The 17,432-nt window shown below is 50.1% G+C and overlaps 1 protein-coding gene across 1 annotated transcript in view; it reads right to left on the reverse strand.

Annotated features, from left to right (window-relative positions):
• Lhx4 (LIM homeobox 4) overlaps positions 1 to 17,193 on the reverse strand; it is a 45,417-nt gene extending 28,224 nt beyond the window's left edge. The window contains exon 1 of the mRNA XM_013015614.1: positions 16,892 to 17,193. Within this exon, the coding sequence (XP_012871068.1) occupies positions 16,892 to 16,967 (76 nt within the window). The 5' untranslated portion in view covers positions 16,968 to 17,193. The remainder of the gene's footprint in view (positions 1 to 16,891) is intronic.
• Positions 17,194 to 17,432: the final 239 nt, after the last annotated feature.

The following is a 17,432-nucleotide window of genomic DNA, read 5'->3' on the forward strand; positions in this document are numbered from 1 at the left end:
TTTTTTCTTTTTTTGCTTATGTGGTGCTGAGGAATCGAACCCAGGGCCTCGAGCATGCAAGGCAAGCGCTCTACCACTGAGCCACCTTCCCAGCCCAGGATATAAATCTTTAAGTGTTAGCATAGAGGAAAACTCAGGGAGATTTAACTACAACAAAATCTATATAGGAATTTGGCTGGAGGTCTCAGTGGTAGAGCATTTGCTTGGCATTTGTGAGGCCTTGGGTTCAAATCCCCAGCAAGATTACCATCAACACACACACACACACACACACACATATTTAGAACAGACCGGCTATTGGGACAGTCACTAAATACCACAGATAGCCTTTTACTCACAGGTGCCCATGCAGGACTAATTAGGCCCCGCTCCACCTGTTCCCTCTCCGCCTCCACACCAGCATTTACTTCAAACCTGATCCATTAGCCAAGGCCTTGCCTTGACCGTTTAGGCCAATACTGGGGTCATACTGTGGTGTAGACACGACGGCTTGACCTTTGCTGACTGTCTCAGTTCATATGAGACTTTGCTTATTTTAAAGTTTTTTTTCTTTAAGATAGAAATTGCTCAACTGATAAATACTTGAATACCCAGGAAAGTGCTAAATGCATCATGACTGCAGGAATGTCCATTTGTGTGTGTGTGTGTGTGTGTGTGTGTGTGTGTGTGTGTGTATGTGTGTGTATACGTGCCAGTTTGGGGGGCTTGAACTCAGGGCCTGGGTGGTCCCCCTGAGTTTTTTTGTTCAAGGCTAGCACTCTTCTGCTTAAGACATAGCTCCATTCCTGGCTTTTTGATGGTTAATTGGAGATAAGTGTCTCATGGACTTTCCTACCCAGACTGCCTTTGAACTGAGATCCTCAGGTTTCAGCCTCCTGAGTAGCTAAGATTTCAGAAATGAGCCACTGGTACCCAGCCTAGGAATGTCCCTTTCTAATAAGGGGAGAGGTAGGACACAAGTAAGATGTGGATTCTGGATCCAGACTGCCTGGTTTTGAACCTTTGTCTCTTTCCTTCCTTCCTTCCTTCCCTCCTTCCTTCCTTCCTTCCTTCCTTCCTTCCTTCCTTCCTTCCTTCCTTCCTTCTTTCCTTCCTCCCTCCCTTCCTTTCCTTTCCTTTCCCCCCTCCTCTATTCTTTCTTCTTTTCTTTCCTTTAATTATTTGAGACAGGTTCTTTCTACAGCCCCAGTTGGCCTCAAACTCATCATCCCCTGCTCACTTTTCCCAATGCTACCATGCGCGCTACCATGCGCAGCCAGGCTCTTCATTTTCATCTCACCAAACCACTTAGCTCTCTGCCTGGGTTCCTCGCCTGTAAAAATGGGGGTGATGATGGCAATATTGTCTCATAAGCTTATTGTAAGGAGGAAATAAATATGTGGGGTTGAGTATACACTGTGTGCTCCATGCGTGTTCTCTGTGACTAGGAGATGGGGTGAACTGCATCAAAGGAAAGCCAGGCCCCCATGTTTATGGGCTCCATAAGCATCCTGCAGCTAAGTTGTGACCTTCCTTCCAGGGGAGGCTCACAGAGTGCCACTACACACACACAACCTTGCCAGCTCCTAGCAGGTGACCACCCAGTACCCTTTGGTCTTTCTTAAGGGGCCACAGCATCCCTGGAAGGGTAGACTCCTGAGAGGGGAGCGTCCCCAGGATGCTGACTGGCAGCTGGAGGAGGAAAGGTGGGAAGGCTGTTTTGGCTCCATCTGTGAGAGAGGCAGGGGAGGCGCACAATCCAGATGACCTCTCTGCTAAGGGGTGTGATTCTGGGACAAAGGGGGCGGGGCCAGTGAGAGGCTGGATAAGCCCAGCTGGATGGCACAGCCATCGTGGACATGGTGCAAGCAAGCAAACGGCTGGATTGGAGGAGGGGGGGGATTGGTACCGAGGGAGGCCAGCTGTGGTGGAAGCCGCTTCCCCACCGCCCACTCCTTGGCCACCAGGATCCTAGTTGGGTTTTTTTTTCTTCAGGTAAGAGAATAGGACTGTCTTACTCCTCCTAGCCACAAATGCTCTGGATGAGGGCGAGGATGTATGCCCATAAAATCTATTTCATGCGCGGTATCTGCGGGAGACTTAATATGATGAGTATTGGAGAGAGAATACATTATGGCTAATGTATGCAGGGAGCTCTGCAGGGAGCTGGGGGGGGGCGGGGTGAGTGCAGGCAAGGCCTTGAGGAAAACATGAAGTACAGACAGACAGCCATTTTGGCCCAGCGCTGGGGATGACTGGGACATCCCAGCTAGAGGTGGGCAGGAGAGATTTAAGGACCCACCTGATCCCTGGGTTAGGCACAAATCCAAGAGATACACTAAGGGTGTCATTTAAGCTAAAAAAAAATGAGGGCTGGAAATGTGGCTCAGTGGTAGAACATGCATGAAGCCCTGGGTTCGATTCCTCAGTACCACACATCAACAGAAAAAGCCAGAAGTGGCGCTGTGGCTCAAGTGGTAGAGTTTTAGCCTTGAGCAAAAGAAGCTCAAAGACAGTGCCCAGGCCCTGAGTTCAAGCCCTAGGACTGGCCAAAAAAAGAAAGAAAGAAAGAAAGAAAAAGAAAATTAGCTGACACTGGTGGCTCACATCTATAGTCCTAGTTACTCAGGGGGCTGAGATCTGAGGATCAAGTTTTAAAGCTAGCCTGGGAAGGAAAGTCTGTGAGACTTTTATCTTCTATAATGCACCAGAAAATGGAAGTGGTGCTATGGCTCAAAGTGGTAGAGAACTAGCCTTGAGCAAAATAAGCTCAATACAAACCCAGGCCCTGAGATGAAGGCCCATGACCAACAAAAAAAAGAAAGAAAAGAAAACCAGGGGCTGGGAAGGTGGCTCAGTGGCTCAGTGGTAGAGCGCTTGCCTTGCATGCCTAAGGCCCTGGGTTTGATTCCTCAGCACCACATAAGCAGGGGAAAAAAAAGCCGGAAGTAGCACTGTGGCTCAAGTGGTAGAGCGCTAGCCTTGAGGTGAAGAGCTGAGGGACAGCACCCAGGCCCAGAGTTCAGGCCCCACGACCAGAACCCCTGCCCCCCAAAAAAGGAAAGAACAAAGAAAAGAAAAGAAAACCAGGAAAGAACCCCCCCCCAAAAAAAGAAAAACTTTCCCATTGTATTCCACTGACAATTCAGAAACAGACACAGAAAAGCATATTTTTTGTGTAGGTTCCAGTACTGGGGTTTAAACTCAGGGCCTGGCACTGTCCTTGAGTTTCTTTGCTCAAGGCTGGTAGTCTACCACTTGACACATAGCTCCACTTGTATATTTGTGTGTGTGTGTGCACGCACGCGTATATGTGTTTAATTGGAGAGAAAAAAAGTTTTAGAGACTTTTCTGCCTAGGCTGGCTTCAAACCTCAGTCTTCGGATCTCAAACTCCTGAGTAGCTAGGATTACAGGTATGAGCCACCACCCAGTCTTATCACCTATTTTACAGACCAGGAAATTGAGCTGCAGAAGCCTGGCAGGTGCCCACAGACCTTGGATTTAGGAAACGGGGATGTGAAGATCAACCCCTGTTGCTGCCCTGCTTAAGCAAGCCAGGCAAATCCCACCTGAGCCACCATTTTACCTGGATTGACCCGGTCATCTTATACAAGGCAGTCTTAAGGCTGTTTCGTGTTCAGGGCGAAAGGGGTAGATGAATCACCAGCCTCTGTGCACCCTAACATTTACGCACATGGAAACATTTGGTGTTTGATGTTTCCCCCTATTCTGCCTAGAGAGAATATGAGATGAAGGCACCATGCCCAGGGGAGAGCTGGGGCAAACTGTCCTTGCCACCAGCTGCAAGGTACTGGCTTGTTGATGGCAGCTGTCAAGCTCAGATTGTCTCTGCCTGTGAGGAGGTAGAGACCTGTGAACTCAGCCTGAGTCTCAGACTAAACGCACCAGGTGATTGTTAGGACCATCATCTGAGAATTTTCCAGAGAGCAACAACATAACTCTTTTTTTGCTATAATGAATAGTTATTGTTATTTTATGACTTGGAAACCCTAAATAGGACAGAGGTTATATAGATTTCCGACCAGAATAATTATAATCAAAGCTTTCAAGCAACAAGAGAACTGTCAAATTGATAGGCTGAATTTAGTGGTATAATGGAATTCTTTAAAACTTGGAATTGGTCAGGCACCTGTGGCTCATGCCACTAATCCTAGCCACTCAAGAGGCTGAGATCTGAGGATTGAGATTTGAAGCCAGCCCAGGCAGGAAAAGTCCATGAGATTCTTATCTTTAATTGTCCACCAAAAATAAAAATCTGGAAGTGGATCTGTGATTCAAGTGGTAGAGCTCTACCCTTGAGCTAAAATGCTTACGGACAGCACCCAAGGACCTGAAAAACACAACAAAGCTGGAATTGATGAAGAACCTTGGAGTCGCTAAAGACAGAATCTGACCTACCAACCCTATATGATGAATAATTTCATTTAACATGGATGCTTTTCTCTTCGCTGCACGTAAGTGTTGTGTAGTGGCACTCTGGGCTGGAGTGCTGTAGAGGATAAACGCAGGCATCAAAGACAGCAATAGCCCAGCATAGCCAAGGAAGCTGCACTGATGCTGAATCCCATGATAAAATACACTTCACCTCCCAGGCCTCATCCATTAGAGCCTCCCTTGTCCAGCAGTGTTGTACCACAAGATAGTCCTGGGTGCTCATGGAGAAGCCCTGTGTGTATATATGGATGTCTCACTATCTACACACACCCTCCTACACACTCAGACCCATAATATACACATACTTATATATTCACACACATACTTAGACACACAAATAAAGATTATACCCCAAGACACACACATGCATTTTTATACAATCTTACCTGGCGTAACCTTGTTATTTTTATTTATTACTATTATTTTTATTATTATTTTATTGATTATTATTATTTCAATCATAGGGCTTGAACTCTGGGCCTGGATGCTGTCCCTGACCTCTTCAGCTCAAGGCTAGCATTCTACCAGTTGAGCCATGGCACCACTTCCAGTTTTCTGGTGGTTAATTGGAGATAAGAGTCTCACATGGACTTTCCTGCCCAGGCTGGCTTTGAACCATGATCCTCAGATCTCAGCCTCCTGAGTAGGTAGGATTACAAGCGTGAGCCACTGGCTCCAGGCCTAATCTTGTCATTTTTAGAGAAGGAAATGTAATCTCAGTCACTCCTTGCACAGTAACATGGACATGGTATACAGGATTCATATACACCATATCCATACATGTGTTCATAATCAGGCACACACAGAGAACACAGACTATACCTTAAGTACACAGGTGCACACACATGTCTTTCTGAAATCAAACTCCATAGAAAGGAAGCCATCCCTGAGCCAAGGAGCTGTCCACCTCTGAAGCACTGGTGACAGCTGGGATTGAGTAACACAGAAAGCATGGAGAAAATAGAAACATTTCTTCAAGCACACACACACATATGTGCATGCATGCGCGAGCCTGTAATCCTAGCTACCCAGGAGGCTGAAATCTAAGGATCACAGTTCAAAGCCAGCCTGGGCAGGAAAGTCCATGAGACAATTAACCACCAGAAAACTGGAAGTGGTGCTGTGGCTCAAGTGGTAGAGCACTAGCCTTGAGCTGAAGAGCTGAGGGACACAGCACGCAGGCCCAGAGTTCAAGACCCATGACTGCCAAAAAAAAAAGAATTTGAAAGTTTTCAATTCTATGTAGAATTTGGGCCTTCAAATCCTTAGGTCTGTTAAATTGCTTACAGATTGGAGTCAGACCCTGAATGTTATCTTGGGTAAATTACTAAACCTCTTTGAGCCTTGGTTTTCTTGCCTATAAAATGGGGATAATATCAATCTGTTCTCATTGTGCTGTGATCACATTAGCCAGCAAGTGCCAGCACCCAAGTTCAATGGCCAGCTCCTTTCTCTATTGATACTTTATCAACAAGATGAATTTGTATATTTAATGTGCATCAATATTATTTCAAGGGATTGGGGGTATAGTTCAAGCAATAGCATGCTTGCCCTGCAAGTACAAGGTCCTTATTCACACAAGGAGTTCAAGTCGCAGTAACACACACACACACACACACACACACACACACACAAATTATTTCTACTGTTTCTATTTCCCCAAATACCCCTTTCCTCTCCCTCACCCTATCAAATACTCAAAGTTCTTCTCCAACCTCTTAATTCTCAAACAGCTCATTGTATACCCCATACTAATTAATGTTATCTAGAGTATGGACAGCAAATTGAACAGCAACATTACAAAAGTTCAGTCTCTTTGGAATAAACAAATTTAGCATTCATGACTGTAATTCTAGTTACTCAGGAAGTTGAGATCTGAGAATCAAGTTTCAAAGACTGTTATCTCCAATTAACCAGCAAAAAGCTGGAAGTAGAGGTGTGGCCAGATTGTAGAGTGAAAAAGGTACAAGTCTCTCAGTTCAAGCAGATTCCTCTTTAGAGAGCAAATTTGCCTGTGAATGGTGACATTTGCAAGTCTCCCACATGCACTAATTCACTCTTATCTAGAAAGAGTGATTAGGTTCAAAGTAATGTTTGAAGTTTATAGCTTTCTAGTTTTGCTTACAGACAGCTAAATATTTTCCTCTAGGCATTTAGATGTCAGCTATGAGGCCTGAACTCAGGGCCTGGGTGCTGTCCCTGAGCTCTTTCTCTCAAGGCTAGCACTCTTACCACTTTGAGCCACAGTGTCAGTTCTGGTTTTCTGGTGGTTAACTGGAGATAAGAGTCTCACAGACTTTCCTGCTCTGGATGGCTTTGAACTTCAATCCTCAGATCTGAGCCTCCTAAGTACTATGATTACTGAGTGAGCCACCAGCAAATGCCCAGCTAACAACCTTTTTGTTGTTGTTGCTATTGTTGTAGGGCTTGAACTCATGGCCTGGGCACTGTCCCTGAGCCTCATTGTGCTCAAGGCTACTGTTCTACCACTTGAGCCACAGCGCCACTTACATTTTTTTTTTACTTGATAAAATATGGTTACACATACTTTGGTGGTGGCCATAGTCTATTTCTTCATTGAGGAAGCTAAACAGACCCAGAAAGCTGTCTTCAGTGCACCTGCAGTGCTGTAGTTGTAAACACCAGTTTTATTTTTTCAGAGTAGCTCATCAGAAAAAAGGGGGGCTCCCTTTTTACACCTCCAACTCTTCGAAATGAAAAGGTCTGATGTTGTCTGTTGCAGACCAAATACCACACCTCTCTGGTGATAAGCAATATGTTCTGAGAATTTTATTCCCCACTCATGTTTCATTTCCAAGAAACTGCTCTCAGAGAACCAGGGGCGACCAAGAAACATTTCACAGAGGGCTTATGTTTCTTTGATCGATTTTAATTCTTTGAAAAATGGTATTTTCTATCTCCTTGGTCACAGTAGATCAACAGGGCAGGGGACAGGGATATCCACTAAAGAGTCTACCTTTAGAACCAGCACACCTGACAATAACTTCCAAAATGCATTTAAGAAAGTCTACCTGTCTGGAAGGTAAATCGCAATTTTGAATATTTCTACTGAAATCGTAATACGAATGCATTACTTTACTATTTTTAACTAAGTTATTTTGTATGGACAGGAATAATGTGCATTGACCATGTTCCAAGACCAGATTAATATTCTGAAAAATTTGAACTTCTATGTATATCTTTGAGTCCTTTGAAGAAATGCTTTTTAACTCTTTGGGACAAATAGATTTCCTTTTCTTCATAATTTGCATTGACAGCCTAATATTTAGGACAATATTTTCCTTGCTGCGTCAAGCAAGGATCCTTCACTATGCAACTTGTGGCTAAGGATGGGAGGGGAGAAAAGACAGAAAGTGAAGGAAGGGCTGAAAATGCTCAAGGGACATCGGACTCATAATCTGACTTATGCCATTGCAACCCCCTTATACAACACCTTAAAAATAACAGTAAAATTTCTAAATCTACTCTTTAAAAAAGGATCCTTTAGGGTTTCCTGATGCAGACTCTTGCTCACTGAAATTGGCTATTTTCTTGGGACACCAAAGAGCACTTCAACTCACCCTGTATGTAGAGCGAAGCTACGCCCCACTTATTCGGAGTGTCTTAAGATCACCAGCCCTCAACTTTGTCAAACCCTTTCAAATCAGCATACTCAAGGTTTCTTTTCTTTTTCTTTTTTGTTTTTTTGTTTTTTGTTATTGTTGCTGTTTTTCCCAGCCACCCTGTAAAGTGGATATTGAAGCCTGTGAGACCAAAGAGTTTCGCTAAGGCTACACAGCTGGAGGAGGTGGAGATATAAATTTTCTTTTTCTCTGGGGTTCTAAATACCTTGTTTCTGAGGCTAACTGAACAGGAGGCTCACCAAAGCTACCTCTTTTGGAGATTTTTTTTAAACCTCCAATCCTTTTGTAGGTGCCTTTATCTGAATAGATGGCTGATATATGTTTCCAAAATCATTTCAGTTTATTAATTTACATTTCTCTACTGGCTTTTAGGAAATGTATAGAGAGTACTGAAATATTGTATATATGTTTTTGTTTTGGATTTTTCCATCAACCATCAAAGACAGATGATATTACTCCATTTACCCAGTACAAAAGCAAAAGGATGTTTAAAAAAAAAGAAAGAAAAATAGGGAGCTTGGGAAATAACTCTCATGGGAGGGAGGGAGGACTTATTGATTTGGTCTCCTGATGACTAATAATTCCAAAGTATAGTCTGAGTCTAAGGTCACAGGGTCTACCAAGTTACAGCATACCTGCCTAACTCATCCCTGAGTTCTGAAATACTCAGCTCTGAGAACTGAGATTTCGTTTAATTAGAATTGAAACTTCACGACTCCAAAACTATTGCCAAAATAAATCTTTCCAACTCCAAGGTGCCACAATCACTGCTGACAACAAAAATTCTGTTTTCTGGCCACAAATCAGTCCTCTTTTCAATCCCCTGATAATGTGACTTGAGGAATTGGGGCTGATTCAGCACGCACTCCGGACCAGAAACCTGAGTGCTGGAGCACCAGGGGTCCGCAGCACCCAGCAAATAGAGAAAAGGCGGACACCGTGGGTTCCACCTCCTTCTAGCTTTTGTTGTTAAAGATTCTTAGTTCTTTTTTTATGGAACAATCTATAGTTTTCTCTTATATTTTTGTCTATTCTGAACCAATGTGTTTTGAAGAAACAACAGCATTTTAAAAATATAAAAATTTTCATAATCTAGTTAAGAAACAATCATGAAGCAACACTGCTAAAGCATCAAATATGAAGAGAAAAGGCACATTGAACATTGTGGTATTTCATGGTGGTGATAGAGAGAGCCAAGGGGCCATCTCCAAAAATACTGGAGGAAAAAATCCAATTTAAAAAATTGGCATCACACTTAAGTTAAATCATATTGTCAATCCTAGCTATCTGCACAAACATGCTTTAAAATACGTTGCTCTGCAACATCTTGCTATCTAATTTCTAGTTTGTTTCTGACAAATGTCTAGCGAGCTGCAGAAAGTCCAAGACCTCTTTTGGTATCAGAAACAGTCACTTCTAAAATAGTCTTTTCCTTTTGTTCCCTTTGAATCCTTTCTACCCTTTCCACAGGGGTCCTATTTATCTTTGTGATCTGAGGCACCTCTGAAAAATCTCCTTTGTTCTTTTTCAGCTCAGCTACTTCAAAAATAGTAACCTCTCTAATTTTTTTTAAGAAAGCAGATTCAAAAATGTCCTGGAGATAATGTTGATATTACCACCGTAAGGCTGTAATTTGGATAAATTTTTGTTAGAAATAGTCTGACAACATATGACATACAGAATGTCAACATGTATTTGCAGGGACAGAGGAAAATGTTGTCATAGGATGAACATCATACCTTCAGTATGATATTGAGTACTCTCAGTAACTGCAAATGAAACAGAAAATTACGTGAAACAATCCATAACACATCTCTTTCCACTCCATTCTCACATTTAATCATTGCTCAATCTCTACAACATATTTTTCTGATGTCTCGTTCTGTAGCAGTATTCCATATGTTTGGCAACCTCTCCCTCATACAAAGAAACTTTCAATTAATTTGGCTTCCAGTTTTGATCTATTAAGCGACTCCCAAAACCAATCCCTTAACCCTCTCACATTATAATTAAAGCAAATCATACTTGGTAGAGATTTGGAGAGGCAAGGTACCACAGTCAAAAATCTGCATTTAAACCCAGCCTGATAGAAGTTAGGGATGGAAAGAAATTCGCCAAAATAACAGTGGGGGTTAGGACTCCCCTCCCACATGGTCGTCCAGTAAGCCATGAATAGTTACCCCAAGCATATTTTCCAAGGGGGAATCAATTTCAGTTTTGTCAATGAAACTCCACCTGTCCACTTACCCCTAACACCAGTGCCTCAAAATGGTTGATTTGTGCTCCATTTTGATCAGGGCTCCCCTAAAACTGAGAGTTTTAAAACAACAAACGAACAACTCAGCACCTTCTATTTGCAATTCATTTCTTCCGACCACAAACAGCCCTGGGAGCTCAGGCCAGGGTAGCTTTCACCCCACACCTGGTACCTGAGCTTCCTTCCCAGGGCTCTTAGGCAGAGAGCTAGAGATAGGTCCATCACCCTGAATGCAGCCTTCTGGACAAAAGCACCCTTGGAAGAAATGCTGGTGCTGTGGATTCCAGTCCAACCCCACCTTCTCACAAAGCTTTCTTTCACAAAGCTGTGGAGGAAGCTGAGGAAGGGAAGGAGAGAGACTTGCCAGCAGTAAACCACCATTTGCTATACTATGGGCATTGCTAAGATTGGAGAACAGGCAGAAAATCATTAGAGAAGTAACCCCCCCACCCCCACCTCCTGACCCAGCCACCTCCAAACCCAGCAATGCATCTTGTGCTGCCACAGCAAACTGCTGTTTCTCCATCCCCCTGTTTTCCCAAAGTGGGTGAGATCACTCCTTTCCTCCTCTCCTCAGCTAGACTGGTTCCAAGTCTCTGTGTTCCAAAGCGTCTCAGTTCTATGCCTGATAAATGTTCCTAATTGAAATAAATGGCACAGGTCCCTTCACCCCAACTCCACTCACCCTCCCTCATCCAGAACCCTTCAACTGAAGGAGTACACACATTTACCAGGCGGGGAAATCCACCGAATACCCACCATTCCTGTCCCCAAACAAGGGGCTCAACGGAGATTTCTTATCAAAGCAATGGCAAGAACCAGTTAACGTGCATTAACTGGTTGTGGGTTCCTACAGGGCTACAAGGCCTCCGCCCGCCCCAGGGCTGCACACTGTGCGCAGCCCCGGGCTCCCTCTGGGTTGTCTGTTAATGCGGTGCTAAGTAATCACTAATTGACTGTAACGCAGAGTGAAAGGGCACTAAAATCCCAAGCAAATGGGAAGTTGGGACAATGCAAATATTTAGGATTTGAGGCTGTCTACACCTGGTCCACGGGGTCATCGGGTCACTGTTCAGAATTGGAAAGGTCCCTTCTTGTCTATTCAATGGGAAGAAATTGCTTTGTTGGTTTCCCACTTCCCTGGATTCTCGCCTCACCTGCGAGAGGACTTGGTTTTAAATCACCCTGGAATTTGAAGTCAGGTGGGCGGTCTCCAAGTCGTGTAGAGGGGGCCCCCAGCCCTAATCCCTCCCCCCCCTCCATACACACACTCAGCGCGCACCCCCCGTCTCCTTTGTTTGGGGCAGGTAGGCGCAGCTTGAGTCTCCCTCCCCTGAACTTCTGCCCCAGTTACTCTACTTGTTCTTTCTCTTCTTCCTTAGTTTGACCCTGCAGATCTCTTCTAAAATACATGCGCCCAGATGTCTAAAAAATTATAGGATTTTTTAAAAAAAGTGTTCCATCGTGGGAAAAGCCGACCCCTTGCGTGACCAGGGATGAAGCCCGGAGACCTGAAGCTTGGTCCCCGGCCAACCCGGTCCTCGGAAGTAAAAGGCGGCGCTTGCTGGCCTGCCGGGGCGCGCAGGGTCCCCGGCTCCCTCCGGCGGTTCGGGATGTAGTTGGCATCGCCCGCCGTCCAGGTAGAGATCGGGTCTCTTTTTGTTTCCCCGCAACCCTGAGAACAGAGTGGGCGATTCCTGGGCAGAACTCGGGGCCGGCGCTGCCTGCTGCTCGGCTGCTTCCCGGACAAGGAAGAAAAGGATCAGGTCCCCCAAATCGGGAGCGCCGCTTTCCAAGGGGCTAAAGGCCGCGGAAAGGCTGCGGTGCCGGCGCGGGTCTTTCCAATGTGCGGTGCAAAATGGGCGCGGAAAAGAAGAGAGATTCCAGCCCAGCTTTTGCTCGACGCGCTGTCCCCGCTTGAGCAAAAAGTCGCTGTCCTCGCTCTAAAGCGCGCGCCCAGGGCTTGGCGAATGCCACTCGGGTGCGTGTTCAGGCCTGATCGCGAGCAGAAGCTCGGAAAACAAACTGATGAAAGGCGCCAAGTGGATGGAAAGAAAGCCCCCAGACACCGCAAGGCTCAGTGTGCGTGCGCTGGCCCAGAATGTGCGTGCGCTGGCCTTGTTCCCCCCCACCCCCGCCGCCGCCTGGCTCCGTCCCTGCCCTTCCCCACTTGGAATCAGGACCGCCCGAAGGGCACAGAGCCAGCGGTCCCGTTCCGGTGGCCCTCCATCATCCAGCTCCCCAAAACCCAAGGCTGTCACGTCGAGCGAGCAAGTGCGCAGGACCCGCCCGCAGGTGCGCAGCTCAAGATCCCGGAGGGAGCTCGTGGATTGCCCCCCGGGCCACCCAGACCTGAGCTCGCCCGCAGGGAACGAGCGCTGGTGGCTGGCAGGTCGCCCTCCCCGACGCCACTTCCACCCCTCTCTGCCTCAGCTACACCTGGGCCTGGTTTGTCACAATTTTGGACTGCAGCCAAGAGAGCAAGTAAGCGCTCCCGGCGTCCTGCTGGCCGCTGCTCGGCCCCGATTCACCCGTCGCCCCAGGCCTCAGAGGCCGCTCCGGGCAGACCTCGGGCCTCACCCGCTCCGCAGCTAGCTGTGCGTCCAGGTTTCCTGCCCCAGCTGGGGGGCCCTGGCCCGCAGCCTCCCACGCAGCGGAGGGGCGCGCTCACTAAAAGGAGGCCCCTCCACGGGGGTCCCCTCCGTGTGCTCTCGGCCACCCGTCCCCCCAATCTGGGCGCAGTCACGATCACTCAGGTCTCTCCAAACTCCCTTCGGAGTCGTTATCAGCTACGGCTGGGGACTGAGGAGGGATCCTAGTGAGGAGGGAATACAAACCCACAACCCGCCGGCGGGGATCCCCAGCCTGCCCTTTAGAAATTGGCGGAGAATATTCTGGTGAGGCAGGGAGGGAGGCCCGCGGGGAGAGTCTGAATCCAAACGGGATCGAATCCCTGCCTCCCCCTAAACAGGACTGGTATGTAAGTCCTCAAGGCTTGTTTTCTTTTCCTCGCACCCAGAGGGATGCAGAGAACGGAAGTGTGCTCAGCCAAGTCCGAACCCAGAAAGTGGGCCCTCAATACCCTCAAAGCAGGAGACGTCTCCCAATGCACCCCCAAAAGAAAAACCCAGGGAAGGGCAGTGAGCCATCTCAAAGAAGGCCTTCACCCCGAGCCTACGAGACACACAGCAAGTGGCCTCTTCCCGCTGGAAGCTTGCAGTGATGTGTCAGAAGACGCCCCGTCCATCCTGCTCCCCATTTGCCGCCCCCCAGCCGCCCCCCCCGGCCTGTCTCCCCGCATCCCGAGCGGGGGTTGTCCGACTCTCCCGCCAGTAACCTGGGGGCCGTGGGTGTCCATTGTCCTTTTTTTTCTTCTGAGTGCCCGGGACGATTGCGTGGGAGATGGGGGGAAACCGAGGCTAAAGGTCGGGTGAAATAGACTCTACGTCCAGCACGGGTGGGGGCCTCGGCCAGCCGAGAACCTGCGGGACCGGGGCGCGCGGAGGGGCCCGGCCGCGGACTTCTGTGTGTGCCTTGGAAGTCGCTCTCGGCGGCCAACGCCACTCCGGACCACTTTGGGCCTCGGACACCGAAATCTCCAACCCCCCCCCCCACCTCTCCTCCAAGAGACTCGGGTCCCGTTCCAAGGGGCCCTTCGCGCGCTCTGACGGGACGGACGGCCCGGCACCCCGAGTGACGAGCGGGGAGGGGGGGTCCTGAGTTCTTCAGAAGCCACCGGTGCGAGGCGGGAGAAGACCGAATGGAGATGTAAGCCACGGCAACTCTACTTCGCCACTCAGTCGCTCTTAGGATCGCTGCCGATCTCTCGTCTCCCTATTCTATCCAACTTCTACTTGGGGCCAACACCCGAAAGCCAGCGGCCAGAGCGGCCGGTCGACCAGATCCCGCAGCCCCGGGGCTATCGGAGCCTCGACGCTCACACTTGGGGCGCCCGACCTTTGCGGGGTGCAGCAAGAAGAGGGCCAGGGCGCCACGGAGGAGTCCACCGGAAGCTGGCGGGTTTGGGCGGTGAGTGGAGAAACAAGAGTAAAAGGTTGGCAGGCAGGGATTCTCGAAGGACAGAGTTCTATCCCTTGGTAACTTTCCCAGAAGGTACATGCATTTGACTCATCCTCAGATCGGCAAAAAGTCCTATGGCTGCAGAAACAAAGTGGGTTTCAAGTCTTCACAGGGACATCGAGGTTGGGGATCCCTAGACTGCGCCCCCAAGTGCTCCATTCGTGGTGGTTTCAAGGGGGAAAAAGAACGCCTCTGTGGGGGAGGAGGATGCCACTTCAACCCACTGCTAGAGGGGTTGGAGTTATCCTTTCTCTTCGGGGTCCCCCCTGAAGCCCCAGGGAGTGTTCCTACCTGACCCCCCCCCCGCGCGGTGTTAGGCCACCGGGTCCCGCATCCTAAGGAAGAAAGAAAGAGTAGTGTATACCTGAGAGGCTACCCTGGGCCACCTGTCCCCCTCCCCACCCCCCTCTCCCCAGCACCAAGAGCCTAATAATCAGCAGCCAGTAGCCAGGTCTGCCGCGAGTGAAGGAACTATCCATACACATGCCAGAAGGAAGAGATTTCCTGAAACCTGCAGAGATTCAGCCCCTCAATTTTGGCTCCTGTCTCCTCCAACCTAGGTCACCCAAGCCAGACATGACAAAAGAGAGAGCCAGCGGCCCTCTCTTGGTTGGCAGGGCAGGGCAAACCACCTCCGATGAAAGTTCCTTTCTTTTCCTTATTAAGTTTTCCACCGTTTGAACCCACACTCTAGGGCGAGTTCTGTACCTCCAGGGCGAGTTCTGGGCATTTGAGAAAAGCAACTTCCTGAGTGAAAGGAAAACAAAAATGGAGACAATCTGGGAATTGTGCATTTCCCACCCCTACCCCCTACCCCCCAAAAAAACCCCAGCCATAAGAGAAGAGCCCAGGATCCTTATTTATGTTGCTGTCCTAACAGTGCAAGACACTTGCCAATAGAGTTTAGCCTCCAGTGACCACAGCCATTAGAGTCCAAACACGAATCACCCACTCACATACACACACTTCCTCTCACACCCAGCTACGAGCACCTCAAGGACTTGTGCCCTTGCTTTTGCCAGGAGTGGGCTTTCTGTTTGTGCCGGAGCTAAGGACCTGGGTCTCTCGATGTGGCGAGAGGTAAGAGCAGTAAATCTTCAACTCCTTCAACAGAGTATCTTAGTAGTACATTCTCTAATGCAAGCAAGCGTGAAACTGTTTGCCAAGGGCTGCTACAATGAACTGTAGGATCTAGTCAAGAAAACCATCTAAAGAGGCTTGGATGAAGCTATCTTCTTTTCCCTTCCCTCCCCCAAACTTCCCAGCGAAGCCCGCGGTACTCCCGGGCCAGCGGGCCCGGGACAGAAACGCTGCGATGGAGAGCCGGGGCGCAGGAGGGCGCGCTCGTGCGTCCGAGGTGGTAGGTAGTCTCCATCCCTGGGTGAGCCGACTCTTACTTACACCTCCCAGGACATAGCTACAGTCCTTGAAGAAGTCGTGGGCAGAGTACAGCCCCTGGAAAAACGGAATTAGGAAACCTTACGTCTCTGAGAGGCTTGACACCCTTCCGCGGGGCTCAGAGCGGGACTTAGTCGGCGCCTGCTGCGCGCGCACCGCGGTGAAAACCCGGTTGTGCTCCGCTCGCAGGTTCCCTCTGAAGCCAACTGTGCGTCCCCGAGTCAGCGGCAGAGACATTCCCTCCGGGGAAATCGTTGTGCAGAATCTCGGGACGAGCACGTCCCGAGCTTCCTGGCTCATTTCGGGCACGGGAAGGGAGAGGGAGAGGAAAGGGAGAGAGGGCTACCCTGGATCTCCAAGCCTGAGCAAAGGATCAGCCCCAAGTTCCTAACTTCGTCCCCGCGTCTCCCTCCTCTGCCTTCCTCGGGTGTCTGGACTGTGGACAGCAGCTTCTCACCCGGGGAGCCTCGGGTTTCCGGCGGCTCAGGTGGTAGGCGCCGCCGGGCAGGAGCCGCTCGAGAGTCCCCGGGCGCGCGCGCTTGCGCGGGGCCGTGGACACCGAGTGTGTGGCCGCGGGGCTTCCCCGCCGCCAGTCCCCGGGGGACAGGGGGGACACACTCTCCAACTTCCCGCCAGCTGGGGGGAAGTTGCACTCATCGTCCGGCGAGCTCTGGTCGCCACCCCGAGGTGGGGGGGCGGAGGAATCATTGGCAGGAGCCCCGGCTCCCTCCGGCCTGGCCTGCAGCTCACACACCCCCCACCTTGAGCTCCCAAACACCACTTCTCTCCCAGGGTTCCCAGAAAAGCCCAGGGCCGGAGGTGCGGGCTTCGGTACCCTCGGCCCCGCCAGGAGCAGAGTGCAGGAAGCTTTCACCTCGTGCCCCCCCCGCACCCCCCAAAAGCCAAGAGCCGAGAGCCAGGCCCTTCGCTGCCCCGCACTCTGGCCGGTGCCCCTGCCCCGTGACCGCCCCTGCGCCCCGGCTCCCGGCCCCTCCCGGCCAGGGCCGCGAGCAGCAGTCCGGCCTGTTCGCTGCCCGGCGATCGAATTAAAGCAGCGAGGAAGGGGGGTGTCTTACGTTGCATCGGCACGCCGAGCATCTCCGGGAGCCCCTTGACAGCCCCCTCCGCGGGGACAGCCGCGCTCTGCATCATCTCGGAGCGAGCGCCAGCGAGTCGCAGTCCACGGAGATCCCTCGCCCGCTCTCCCTCCGGCTGGATTCGGAAATTTGAAAATAATCAACCCGAGCAGGCCGCTGAAGTCACCGCGGTCGCCGGGCCGCCCGCCTCCCCCGGCGACTCCACAGGCTGGCCGGCCCCCTCCCCCGCCGGCCCTGGGTCGCCTTCAAATCCCTTTGATCTCGCTCTCCGGGGCGGCTGCACACCCCGGGCAGAGCAGACGCCGCCGCTCGCCGCAGCTCTGGCTTTTTCCCCTCCTCCCTCCCTCCGCTCCCTCCCTCCCCCGCCCGCGCCCCCTCCCCCTCCACCCTTCGCGCGCCGGCCCGCGGCGGGGAGGCCGCGGTCACTCAGGCATTTTGATTCATTCACACTGCGGGAGCGGCCGTGACGTCGCCCTCCGCAGGGAAGCCCGCCCCCCGCGCCCAGGGTCCCCACCGGGCA

Source organism: Dipodomys ordii, unplaced genomic scaffold, assembly GCF_000151885.1.
Source record: "Dipodomys ordii isolate 6190 unplaced genomic scaffold, Dord_2.0 Scaffold27, whole genome shotgun sequence".
NCBI lineage: Eukaryota > Metazoa > Chordata > Mammalia > Rodentia > Heteromyidae > Dipodomys > Dipodomys ordii.